The sequence below is a fragment of the Herpailurus yagouaroundi genome, unplaced genomic scaffold (assembly GCF_014898765.1).
Source record: "Herpailurus yagouaroundi ecotype Mexico unplaced genomic scaffold, PumYag 182, whole genome shotgun sequence".
NCBI classification, from domain to species: Eukaryota; Metazoa; Chordata; class Mammalia; order Carnivora; family Felidae; genus Herpailurus; species Herpailurus yagouaroundi.
This window is the reverse complement of record NW_024412413.1, coordinates 638,238-649,976: the sequence shown is the minus strand read 5'-3', so window position 1 is coordinate 649,976 and position 11,739 is coordinate 638,238. Positions and strand designations below refer to the sequence as shown.

The following is an 11,739-nucleotide window of genomic DNA, read 5'->3' as shown; positions in this document are numbered from 1 at the left end:
CAGGACTTACTTCAGGCTCCGGGCGGGGGGTCCTCACCGCCCGGACGAGGAACCCCGCTCACACCGCGCTCGGGCGGAACCACGAGGGCCGTCCCGAGCCGCCAGTGCCCGGGTTCCCCGACCCCGGCACGAAGGCCGGCAACACCCGGAAGGTAACCACTGCTCCTGCAGACAAGGAAGCCCCAGGACTCGAAGCAACACCCACAAAGGCAGCGAGAAGCCAAACAAAACTACGGGTCACATTCTGGAGGATGCGGCCGAATTCGAGCTGAGACACGCTTACAGCCTGAAATGCCTAGGTTTGAGCAAAAGAAAGTTCCAGAACTCCGTGTCACCTCAAGACGTTAGAAAAACACAAATTAAATGAGAAAAAAACAAAAGGCAGGAAATAATAACAGTTCGCACCGACACCGAGACGCATGCTTTCTGAAGAGACGGATGAAGTCGGGGAACCTCTGGCCCGGAGGCGCAGGGGGCGGTCGGCGCGGCAGAGTCAGGGACACCGGCTCCTACCAACAGCCCCAGACTGGAGAAGGGCGCGGCCACCAGCATTCGAGAAAACTCCACCGGCGGCGGCGCACGACGGACTCCAGAAGGTCGGAAACAGAACCTCCTCGCGGCAGAGAGGTGCGCGCTGAAGGGAGGCGGACGGACACGTAGGCCGCGCACACGCAAGAGGCCCCGCCCACCGCGCGACAGCGCGTGGCCCTCTCGCCCACCTGGCACCTCGCCTAGCTGAGCCGCGTGTCAACGGTCGCCAATGGCCAACCACCGACTACTAACGGTCGTGGCGCACGCAGCAACCCCATTGGCCGAGACGGCGGGCGCCTGCGCAGGCGCGGGCGGAGAGAGCCCATTGGCCGAAGTCTCAAAGCGGGGGTGGGGGGCGGGCGGGAGCGCAGGCGCAGGCGCGACAAGTCCATTGGTCCTGGGCCGCGGACCGCTTGCCCGCGTGAGGACACCTACAGAGGTGGCAGGGCCATGCTGCGCCTCGCGGCCAAGCTGGTGGCGTTCTTCTGGAGGAGGGCGGACGGCGCCGAGGGGGAGGAGGCCGGGCAGCCGGGGCCCGAGCTCGCGGAAGGTGCCTGGGGGTAGGGCCCGGGGCCTGGGTGCCCCGGGGTGTGTTGCTCGAGCTGCCGGAGCCTGAGGCCAAACAGAATGCAGGGCTGTTCGGAAGTGGGAGGAGGGGGACAAGAGCCGGAGGTCGTGAGGTCGTGGTCCCGGGGTCCCTGATGGAGTTTCCAGCCGCGAGCCGCTGTGCATCGTGAGCGCGCTCTGAGAGATGCTGCCGCCTATCGTTCGCTCTTTGAGGTCAAAGCGAAGGTGTGACCGTAGCTGAGCAAGGCTTCGTGTGGACTATGATTTAGGGTGTTGGTCTTCCTTTGGGTTTGCGCCGCCTCCGGGTGCTTCTTGTTTCCGCTTTGAAGTGTTAAGCGCGGCGGGCTTTCTCGGTTTTGTCGTCACCGCCACTTGCGGTTGCGTGTTTGGAAAGCTCTGAAAAGTGCAGCCCGAGCTGTCCCAGGTTGTCCTTTCGCAGTTCACCCTGAGCTGTCGCAGTTGTCCTTTCGCAGTCCTATGTTGTCCTGCCTTTCCTCTCGAGAAGGCCTTTGAGGCTCTCTTGGTCCGGTCTGGACTGTGTTGGGACTCTGGTACCTGGTGACCTTGAGCTGACTGGACTCAGGGTGCTGATTGTGCAGTCGCTTTCTCTGGCCGAAGACGTGACGTCCTCCTGAGAAGGGCCCGAAGCCGCAGCCGGCGCGTTAGGAGTTGAGGGCAGCGCCCTGCGAGCCGTATGTACGCAGACCTGCTGACGCCCGCATCGCCGTCTATAACCTGGAGCCAGTCCCTTCAATCAGCCCGGGGCCTGCCGGTTAAATCCGGGCTGGGAACCTCGGCCGGAGCTCCCGCGCCGGGCTTGCTGGCTGCCGTGGGGAGGCGCGCCGCGTGGACGGGCGCGTGCCCTGTCTCTGGGCCAGACTTCACCCCAAGCCCGGAATCTCCTGGAGCACCTCGTTTGGGGAGGGGACACAGAATCTGCTAACGCCTTGCCGGCGGGATTGGAGAGGCGGGAGGGTGGGAATCCCAGCACAGGGCGATGGTTCTCCGGACGCCAGCGTAGGACAGTGGTGCTTTATAACCTGGGCCGGCCGCTCAGAAATCTGTGCCCTGGACCGCTCGCCGCCGCCACCCAGACAGCTGTCTTGGGTGGAGACTGTAACTGCCTCCACTTTACAATTGGGAAGAGGCCCAGCACGGTTAATGGGGAAGGACCTAGCCCAGAGATAAAGTGGCAGCAGGAGAGCTGGGACTCAAACCCAGGTGGTGTGGCTCTCGAGTCTGAGCTCCCCCCACTGAGTCTGCTGCCTGTGACACCCCTCAGAGGAACTTGGGCAGTCTACCTCAAACACCCTGCTTTCTGAAGACCACCCCCCCCCCAATTGCAGAGGGTTCCAAACTTCCTGGATGCGCCTGTCCTCCACCTTTCTCTGGTGGGGCTTAATCATAGGGTGGGCTTGCTTTACTCATGGGCCTTGTAACGTCTTTGTTTATGCATCTCAGGTGACGCCAAGCTGAAAACCGTCCAGGGTGTCGTGACAAGGTACTGCGGCGATTATGGCATGATTGATGATTTGATCTACTTCTCCAGTGAGGCTGTGACTAGCAAAGTGCTTCTGAATGTTGGACAGGAAGTTATTGCACTTGTGCAAGAAGATAAAGTGTCGAGTGGACTGAAAGCAATTAGGGTAAGGCCTGAGTTGTTTGTGAAGCCTCTCTTCACCATGGGGCTTTATGTTTCCATCCTTTTTTTTTTCCAATTAAAAAAATTTTTCATGTTTATTTATTTTTGAGACAGAGACAGAGCGCAAGGGGGGAGGGGCAGAGAGAGGGAGACGGATTCCGAAGCAGGCTTCAGCTCTGAGCTTCCACACAGAGCCTGACACAGGGCTCCAATCCCTGAACAATCATGACCTGAGCCAAAGTCAGATGCTTAATCAACTGAGCCACCCAGGTGCCCATCCATCCTTCTGTTTAGTTAACCTCTTACAGACAACGTGGGAGAGACAGGGAGTGGAATGTACCTTCTTGGGGCTGCTTTTGTTTTTATAATGATTTCTGCCTTAAAAAACTAACGGTGGTCATCATATGTTATTCAGACTACAGAAATTTGTAATTTAGGAAGTAAAGCTCGTTGGTAATTTTATGCTCTGGAAAAGAACACTTAACATTTCTATTTCTTTTTTTAATGCTTATTTATTTTGAGAGAGCGTGCACGCGCATGCACAAGTGAGGGAGGGGCAGAAAGAAAGAGAGAATGAATCCCAGGTGGGCTCTGCACCATTATTAGTGCAGAGCCAGATTCAGGGCTCAATCCCACAAATCGTGAGATCGTGACCTGAGCCAGTTATCAAGAGTCGGACACCCAACTGACTGAGCTACCCAGGGGCCCCAACATGAGTATTTCTTATAGTCTTTTAAAAATTTGTTAAAAATGTTAATCATTAGGGTGCCTGGCTGGCTCGGTCAGTGGAGAGTGCAACTCTTTTTGTTGTTGTTGTTACTTTCTATAATTTACATATTTTTTATAATGTACATTCAAGTTAGCACGTGATTTCAGGAGTAGATTCCTTAAGCCCCTTACCTGTTTAGCCCACCCCCCCACAACCCCTCCAGCAACCTCTGTTTGTTCTCTGTATTTGAGTCTCTTATGTTTTGTTTTGTTTTTTTTTTAATTTTTTTTTTCAACGTTTATTTATTTTTGGGACAGAGAGAAACAGAGCATGAACGGGGGAGGGGCAGAGAGAGAGGGAGACACAGAATCGGAAACAGGCTCCAGGCTCTGAGCCGTCAGCCCAGAGCCCGACGCGGGGCTCGAACTCACAGACCGCGAGATCGTGACCTGGCTGAAGTCGGACGCTTAACTGACTGCGCCACCCAGGCGCCCCTCTTATGTTTTGTTTTTATATTTTGCTTCCCTTCCCTTATGTTCATCTGTTTTGTATCTTAAAGTCTTCATATGAGTGAAGTCACATGACATTTGTCTTCCTTTGACTAATTTCGCTTAGCATAATATCCTCTGGTTCCATCCTTGTAGTTACAAATGGCAAGATTTCATTCTTTTTTATTGCCAATATTCCATTGTATATATATACCACATCTTTAACCATTCATCCATCAATGGACATTTGAGCTCTTTCCATACTTTGGCTGTTGTCGATCGTGCGGCTATGAACATGGGGGTGCATCTGCCCCTTCAAAACAGCATACCTGTATCCCTTTGGTAAATACCTAGTAGTGTAATTGCTGGGTCATAGGCTAGTTCTATTTTTAATTTTTTGAGAACCTCCATGCTGTTTTCCAGAGTGGCTGCACCAGTTTGCATTCCCACCAGCAGCGCAAAAGAGATCTCTTTTTCCGCATCCTCCCGGACATCTGTTGTTGCCTGAGTTGTTAATGTTAGCCATTCTGAGGTGTGAGGTGGTATCTCATTGTGGTTTTGATTTGTGTGTCCCTGATGATGAGTGACGTTGAGCATTTTTTTCGTGAGTCAGTTGGCCATCTGGATGTCTTTGGAGAAGTGTCTTTTTCCCATTTCATCACTGGATTTGTTTTTTGGGTGTTGGGTTTGATGAGTTCTTTATAGATTTTGGATACTAACCCTTTATCTGATATGTCATTTGCACATATCTTTTCCCATTCCAGTGGTTGCCTTTTAGTTTTGCTGATTGTTTCCTTCTCTGTGCAGAAGCTTTTATTTTGATGAGGTCCCAATAGTTCATTTTTGCTTTGGTTTCCCTTGCCTCTGGAGACGTGTTGAGTAAGAAGTTGCTGCGGTGAACGTCGAAGAGGTTTTTGCCCGCTTTCTCCTTGAGGATTTTGATGGCTTTCTGTCTTACATTGAGGTCTTTCATCCATTTTGAGTTTATTTTTGTGTCTGGTGTAAGAAAGTGGTCCAGGTTCATTTTTCTGCCTGTCACTGTCCTGTTTTCCCAGCACTATTTGCTGAAGAGACTGTCTTTATTTCATTGGATATTCTTTCCTGCTTTGTCAAAGATTAGGTGGTCACACGTTTCTGGGTCCATTTCTGGGTTCTCTATTCTGTTCCATTGATCTGAGTATCTGTTTTTGTGCCAGTACCATACTGTCTTGATGATTACAGCTTTGTAGTAGAGGCTAAAGTCTGGGATTGTGATGCCTCCTGCTTTGGTTTTCTTTTTCAAGATTGCTTTGGCTAATTGGGGTCTTTTGTGGTTCCATACAAATTTAGGATTGTTTGTTCTAGTTCTGTGAGGAATGTGTTATTTTGATATGTAGATTGTTTTGGGTAGTATTGACATTTTAACTATATTTGTTCTTCCTATCCAGGAGCTTGGAATATTTTTCCATTTTTTTGTGTCTTTTTCAATTTCTTTCATAAGTTTTCTATAGTTTTCAGTGTGTAGATTTTTCACTTCTTTGGTTGGATTTATTCTTAGGTATTTTATGGGTTTTAGTACAATTGTAAATGGGATCAGTTCCTTGATTTGTCTTTCTGTTGCTTCATTATTGGTGTATAGGAATGCAACTGATTTTTGTGCATTGATTTTATATTTTGTGACTTTGCTGAATTCGTTGATTACCTCTAGCAGTTTATTGGTGGAATTTTTTGGGTTTTCCATATAGAGTATTATGTCATCTGTGAAGAGTGAAAGTCTGACCCCCTCCTGGCCAATTTGGATGCCTTTTATTTCTTTGTGTTGTCTGATTGCTGAGGCTAAGGCTTCCAATACCATGTTGAATAACGGTGGCGAGAGTGGACATCCCTGTCTTGTTCCTGACCTCAGGGGGAAAGCTCTCAGTTTTTCTCCATTGAGGATATTAGCGGTGGGTCTTTCATATATGGCTTTTATGATCTTGAGGCATGATCCTTCTGTTCTTACTTTCTTGAGGGTTTTTATCAAGAAAGGATGCTGTATTTTGTCGAATGCTTTCTCTGCACCTATTGAGAGTATCACGTGGTTCTTGTCCTTTCTTTTATTGATGTGATGAACCAGCCCTGCATCCCAGGTATAAATCCCACTTGATCCCGGTGAATAATTTTTTTAATGTATTATTTGATCCAGTTGGCTAGTATTTTGTTGAGGATTTTTGCATCCATGTTCATCAGGGAAATTGGTCTATGGTTCTCCTTTTTTAGGTGTCCTTTTAGGGAATCAAGGTAATGTTGGCTTCATAGAAAGAGTTTGAAAGTTTTCCTTCCATTTCTGTTTTTTGCAACAGCTTCAAGAGAATAGGTGTTAACTCTTCTTTAAATGTTTGGTAGAATTCCCCTGGAAAGGCATCCGGCCCTGGACCCTTGTTTTTGGGACATTTTTTATTACTAATTCAATTTCTTTACTGGTTGTGGGTCTGTTCAAGTTTTCTATTTCTTCCTGTTTCAGTGGTTTATATGTTTCTAGGAATTTGTCCATTTCTTCCAGATTGCCTATTTTGTTGGCATAAAATTCTTCGTAATGTTCTCTTACTTTGTTTGTATTTCTGCCGTGTTGATGTGATCTCTCCTCTTTCGTTCTTGATTTTATTTGGGTCCTTTTCCTTTCTGATCAAACTGGCTAGTGGTTTATCAATTTTGTTGATTCTTTCAAAGAACTAGCTTCTGGTTTCATTGATCTGTTCTACTGGTTTTGTTTTGTTTTGTTTTGTTGTTGTTTTGGGGTTTTTTTTTTGGTTTAGATAGCATTGATTTCTGCTCTGACCTTTATTATTTCCTGTCTTCTGCTGGTTTGGGGTTTTATTTGCTGTTCTTTTTCCAGCTCTTTTTTTTTTTTTCTAATGTGTTTTTTATTTTTTATTTATTTTTGGAGGAGAGAGAGAGAGAGACAGCGTGAGCAGAGGAGTAGCAGAGAGAGAGGGAGACACAGAGTCCGAAGTAGGCTCCAGGCTCTAAGCTGTCAGCACAGAGCCTGATGTGGGGCTCGAACTCACTAACTGTGAGATCATGACCTGAGCCAAAGTCGGATGCTTAACCGGCTGAGCTACCCAGGCACCCCTTTTTCCAGCTCTTTAAGACTTAAGGTTAGGTTGTGTATCTGACCTTCCTTCCTTCCTTCCTTAGGAAGGCCTGGATTGCTATATACTTCCCTCATATGACCACCTTTGCCGCATCCTGGAGGTTTGGGGCTGTGGTGTTATCGTTTTCATTGGTTTCTATGTACTTTTTAATTTCCTCTTTAACTTTTTGGTTAGCCCATTCATTCTTTAGTAGGATGGTCTTTAGCCTCCAAGTATTTATCTTTCTACATTTTTTCTTGTCGTTGATTTTGAGTTTCATAGCATTGTGGTCTGAAAATATGCATGGTATGATTTTGATCTTTTTGTACTTGTTGAGGGCTGATTTGTGTCCCAGTATGTGATCTATTTTGGAGAACGTTCCATGTGCACTGGAGAAGAATGTGTATTCTGCTTTAGGATGAAATGTTCTAAATATATCTGTTAAGTCCATCTGGTCAGTGTATCATTTAAAGCCATTGTTTCATTGTTGATTTTCTGTTTAGATGATCTACACATTGCGGTAAGTGGGGTGTTGAAGTCCCTGAGAGTGCAACTCTTGATCTCAGAGTTGTGGGTTTGAAAATGTCCTACATTGGGTGTAGAGATTACTTAAAAATAAATTTTTTTAAAAAAAAGAATCATTGGACCCTTTTTTCTAAATACAAGAGAACAAATCTACACCTGTATTTATTTACTTTCCAGTTATTTTAAGTCCTCAAGGGGTACAGCATCCCATGGATTCTGTGCCCAGTGGCTTTAGCAGGAAGGTTGCTTCAGAATTTGGCAAGAACCATGCCGCTGATTCCATGAGCATGAGCATAACTTTTCACCAGATTACTCTATCTGGTTTTGTTTGATTTGCCACCAGGAGTCACTGTATTGTTCTTTGCCTTGTACATGTAAGCATATCTCTTGCCTAAATAGAAATCAATTTCATCTGGAGCATAAACACCTTCACTTTTAAGAAGAGCTGTGTGCTCTCTCTGGTTCCAGAGACCCCGCTGCAGCCAGCAAAAATGACTTTGGACCACAGCTTTCCAGACGTATTTGTCACTTTCAGAGTCCTGTTCCCAGCAGACCTCCACAGGCTCCAAGATGGTGGAAAGAGTAGACCCTTTGTTATCCAGTTAGCAAATATAATTAGTGGATTCTTTTGTTCATTTTTTTTTCCATTTAAAAATGGTATTTTTGTGCTATAATGTTTAGAAGTGGAATTGTTAAGTCAAAGTATATACACACCCAACATTTCAGTGGTTATCAGATTATCGTCCAGTAATACACAAATTAACTTATACTCACAGGAGCAGAAAGAGACTGCTTGTTATTCAGAGTTGTCAAGGATGTGTATATTATCAGTCTCTGAAACCTTTGCCACTCTAATAATAAGTGAAAAGTGACCTCGTAAATTTAACTTGAATTTAAACCTTAAAGCAGATTAATTTTTTACATTTTTCCCATGAGGTATTTTTTATGTTCTTTATCCCTTTTTTGTTGGGTTCAGCTTTTTTAAATTTTTTTTTTTCAACGTTTATTTATTTTTGGGACAGAGAGAGACAGAGCATGAACGGGCGAGGGGCAGAGAGAGAGGGAGACACAGAATCGGAAACAGGCTCCAGGCTCTGAGCCATCAGCCCAGAGCCCGACGCGGGGCTCGAACTCACGGAGCGCGAGATCGTGACCTGGCTGAAGTCGGACGCTCAACCGACTGCGCCACCCAGGCGCCCCTGGTTCAGCTTTTTTAAATTAAAGTTTCTATATGGGGAAATTAGAGTTTTCTTTTTGGTAAGAGTTTTATTGAGATGTAATTAATATTGTACAGTTCACCCATTTAAAGTGTACAATTCGGGGTTTTAATATATTCGGAGAGTTTTGCAACTGTTACCACAATCTGCCATAAGCTTTTAAAACAGGAACTTTTTCTCTGGGCAGAATTTTCTGCATAGCTTCTTTTTCAAGCATGATCTCACTTCATCAGCCTCTCCAGTCTTCATTTCTCCCACTCCCCCATCCTTGGCTTGCTGTACCTTTAGCAGAGACACTACTAGGATTTAAGTGTCATTTTCATTTTTATTTAATTTTTTAAACTTTAATTCCCATCACCTATTTCACCTATCCCCCACCCACCCACCTCCCATCTGGTAACCATCGGTTTTTTTGGTATAGTTATGAGTCTTATATTTTGGTTTGTCTCTCCTTTTTTCCCCCTTAGCTCATTTGTTTTGTGTTTTAAATTCTGCATATGAGTGAAATCCTATTGTATGTCTTTTCCTAGGTGACTTCTTTTATTTACCGTTATGCCTTATCTTTACCCATGTTGTTGCGAATGACAAGATTTCATTTTTTTTTATGGCTGAGTAAATTTTCGCTGTATGTATTTACTACATCTTCTTTACGCGTTCATCGGTCGGTGGACACTTGAGCTCCTTCCATGTTTTGGCTCTTGTAGCTAATGCTGCTATAAAGCTGGGGGATACGTGTATCCCTTTAAATTAGGGTATTTGTGTTTTGGGGGTAAATACCCAGTAGTGTGATTCCTGGATCATAGGGTAATTCTGTTTTTAACTTTTCGAGGAACCTTCACACCGTCTTCTACGGTGGCTGCACCAGTTTCCATTCCGACCAACAATGCAAGAAGGGTTCCCGTTTCTCCACAGCCTCGCCAACACCTTTTGTTTCTTGTGTTGTTGATTTTAGCCGTTCTGATAGGTGTGAGGTGGTATCTCATGGTTTTGATTTGTATTTCCCTGACGATGAGTGATGTTGAGAATCTTTTCAAGTGTCTGTTGGCCATCTGGATGTCTTCTCTGGGGAAATGTCTTTTCTTGGTTTCTGTTCTTAGCTCATCAGTAGATTCCTGATTCACTTGAACAATATGTTTACACCTTTGCTTGATTTACCAATGTTAGGTAGTATTGACTGATTTCATGAAGGATGTGCAATTTCTTTTTTTTATTTTTTTTTCAACGTTTTTTTCAACGTTTATTTATTTTTGGGACAGAGAGAGACAGAGCATGAACGGGGGAGGGGCAGAGAGAGACGGAGACACAGAATCAGAAACAGGCTCCAGGCTCTGAGCCATCAGCCCAGAGCCTGACGCGGGGCTCGAACTCACGGAGCGCGAGATCGTGACCTGGCTGAAGTCGGACGCTTAACCGACTGCGCCACCCAGGCGCCCCAAGGATGTGCAATTTCTTTGCATATTTTTATGTAGGTTTTATTGTGGTAAAATATACATACATTTACCATTTTAATCATCTGTAGGTGTACAGTCCAGTGACATTAAGAACATTCATGTTGTGCACCCGTTACCACTATTTTCACAACTTTTTCATCATCCCTAAAACAAGAATTTGCTATTCTACTTCCTGTCTCTGAATTTGACACTTCTAGTATCTCAGTGGAAGCATGTGATTGTTGCCCGTTTGTGTTTGCATTATCAAACTTTGCAGAGTATTTTCAAGGTTTATCCATGTAACATGTATCAGAATTTCATTACTTTTGATGGTTGGATAATATTCCATTGTGTGTATAGACTACACTTTGTACACTTATCTGTTGTATTTTAATTTTATGATATTTATTTTTGAGAGAGACAGAGCATGAGCAGGGGAGGGGCAGAGAGAGGGAGACACAGAATCTGAAGCAGGCTCCAGGCTCCGAGCCGTCGGCACAGAGCCTGACGCAGGGCTCGAACTCATGAACCGTGAGATCATGACCTGAGCCGAAGTCGGACGCTCAACCGACTGAGCCACCCAGGCGCCCCTGTACACCTACCTGTTGATGAACACTTGGGATGTTTCTACCTTTTGGTTATTGTGAATAGTGCTGCTGTGAACAGGTGTCTTAGAGTCCTTATTCTCTTTTGGGTATATACCTTGGAGTGGAATTGCAGAGTCATATGGTAATGTTGTGTTTAGCTTTTTGAGGAAACCGTAAACTTTCCGTAGCAGAGACACCATTTTATATTCCCCCCAGTAATGCACAGGAATTGCAGTTACTTTATGTTCTTTTGACAGTAGCCATCCTAGTGGATACGAAGTGGTATCTTGTTGTGGTTTTGACTTACCTTTCCCTAATAATCATTGATGTTGAACATCTTTTCATATGCTTATTGGCCATTTATCTGTCATCTTTCGAGAAATGTTTATTTAAGTCCTTTAACTATATTTTAATTGTCTTGTTTATTTTCTTTTTTTTCAACTTTTTTTTTTTGTTTTGTTTTGTTTTTTTGGTTTTTTTTTGGGGGGACAGAGAGAGAGCATGAACGGGGGAGGGGCAGAGAGAGAGGGAGACACAGAATCGGAAACAGGCTCCAGGCTCCGAGCCATCAGCCCAGAGCCTGACGCGGGGCTCGAACTCACGGACCACGAGATCGTGACCTGGCTGAAGTCGGACGCTTAACCGACTGCGCCACCCAGGCGCCCCTTGTCTTGTTTATTTTCTTGTTCAGTTAGAGAAGTTCTTTACAGGGGTTCCTGGGTGGCTCAGTCAGTTAAGCGGCCGACTTCGGTTCAGGTCCTGATCTCACGATTCGTGAGTTCAAGCCCCGCATCAGGGTCTGTGCTGACAGCTCAGAGCCTGAAGCCTGTTTCAGATTCTGTGTCTCCCTCTCTCTCTGCCCCTCCTCTGCTCACGCACACGTGCTCTCTCTCTTTCAAATACAAAAAAAAAAAAAAAAAAATTAAAAAAAAAAAGAATTTACACATTCTG

At 45.5% G+C, this 11,739-nt stretch overlaps 1 protein-coding gene across 2 annotated transcripts in view; it reads left to right on the top strand.

Moving 5' to 3' along the window:
• The first annotated feature begins 860 nt into the window (after window positions 1-860).
• Window positions 861-11,739, top strand: part of LOC121040128 (RNA helicase Mov10l1-like) — a 29,486-nt gene continuing 18,607 nt past the window's right edge. Inside the window, exons 1-2 of one of the 2 annotated variants that reach the window (XM_040490500.1) lie at window positions 861-1,081; window positions 2,560-2,744. In XM_040490500.1, coding sequence (XP_040346434.1) covers window positions 982-1,081; window positions 2,560-2,744 — 285 coding nt within the window. In that variant the 5' untranslated portion in view covers window positions 861-981. Of the gene's footprint in view, window positions 1,082-1,973; window positions 2,320-2,559; window positions 2,745-11,739 lie in introns of those variants that run through there. The other variant, XM_040490501.1, reaches the window with a different exon arrangement.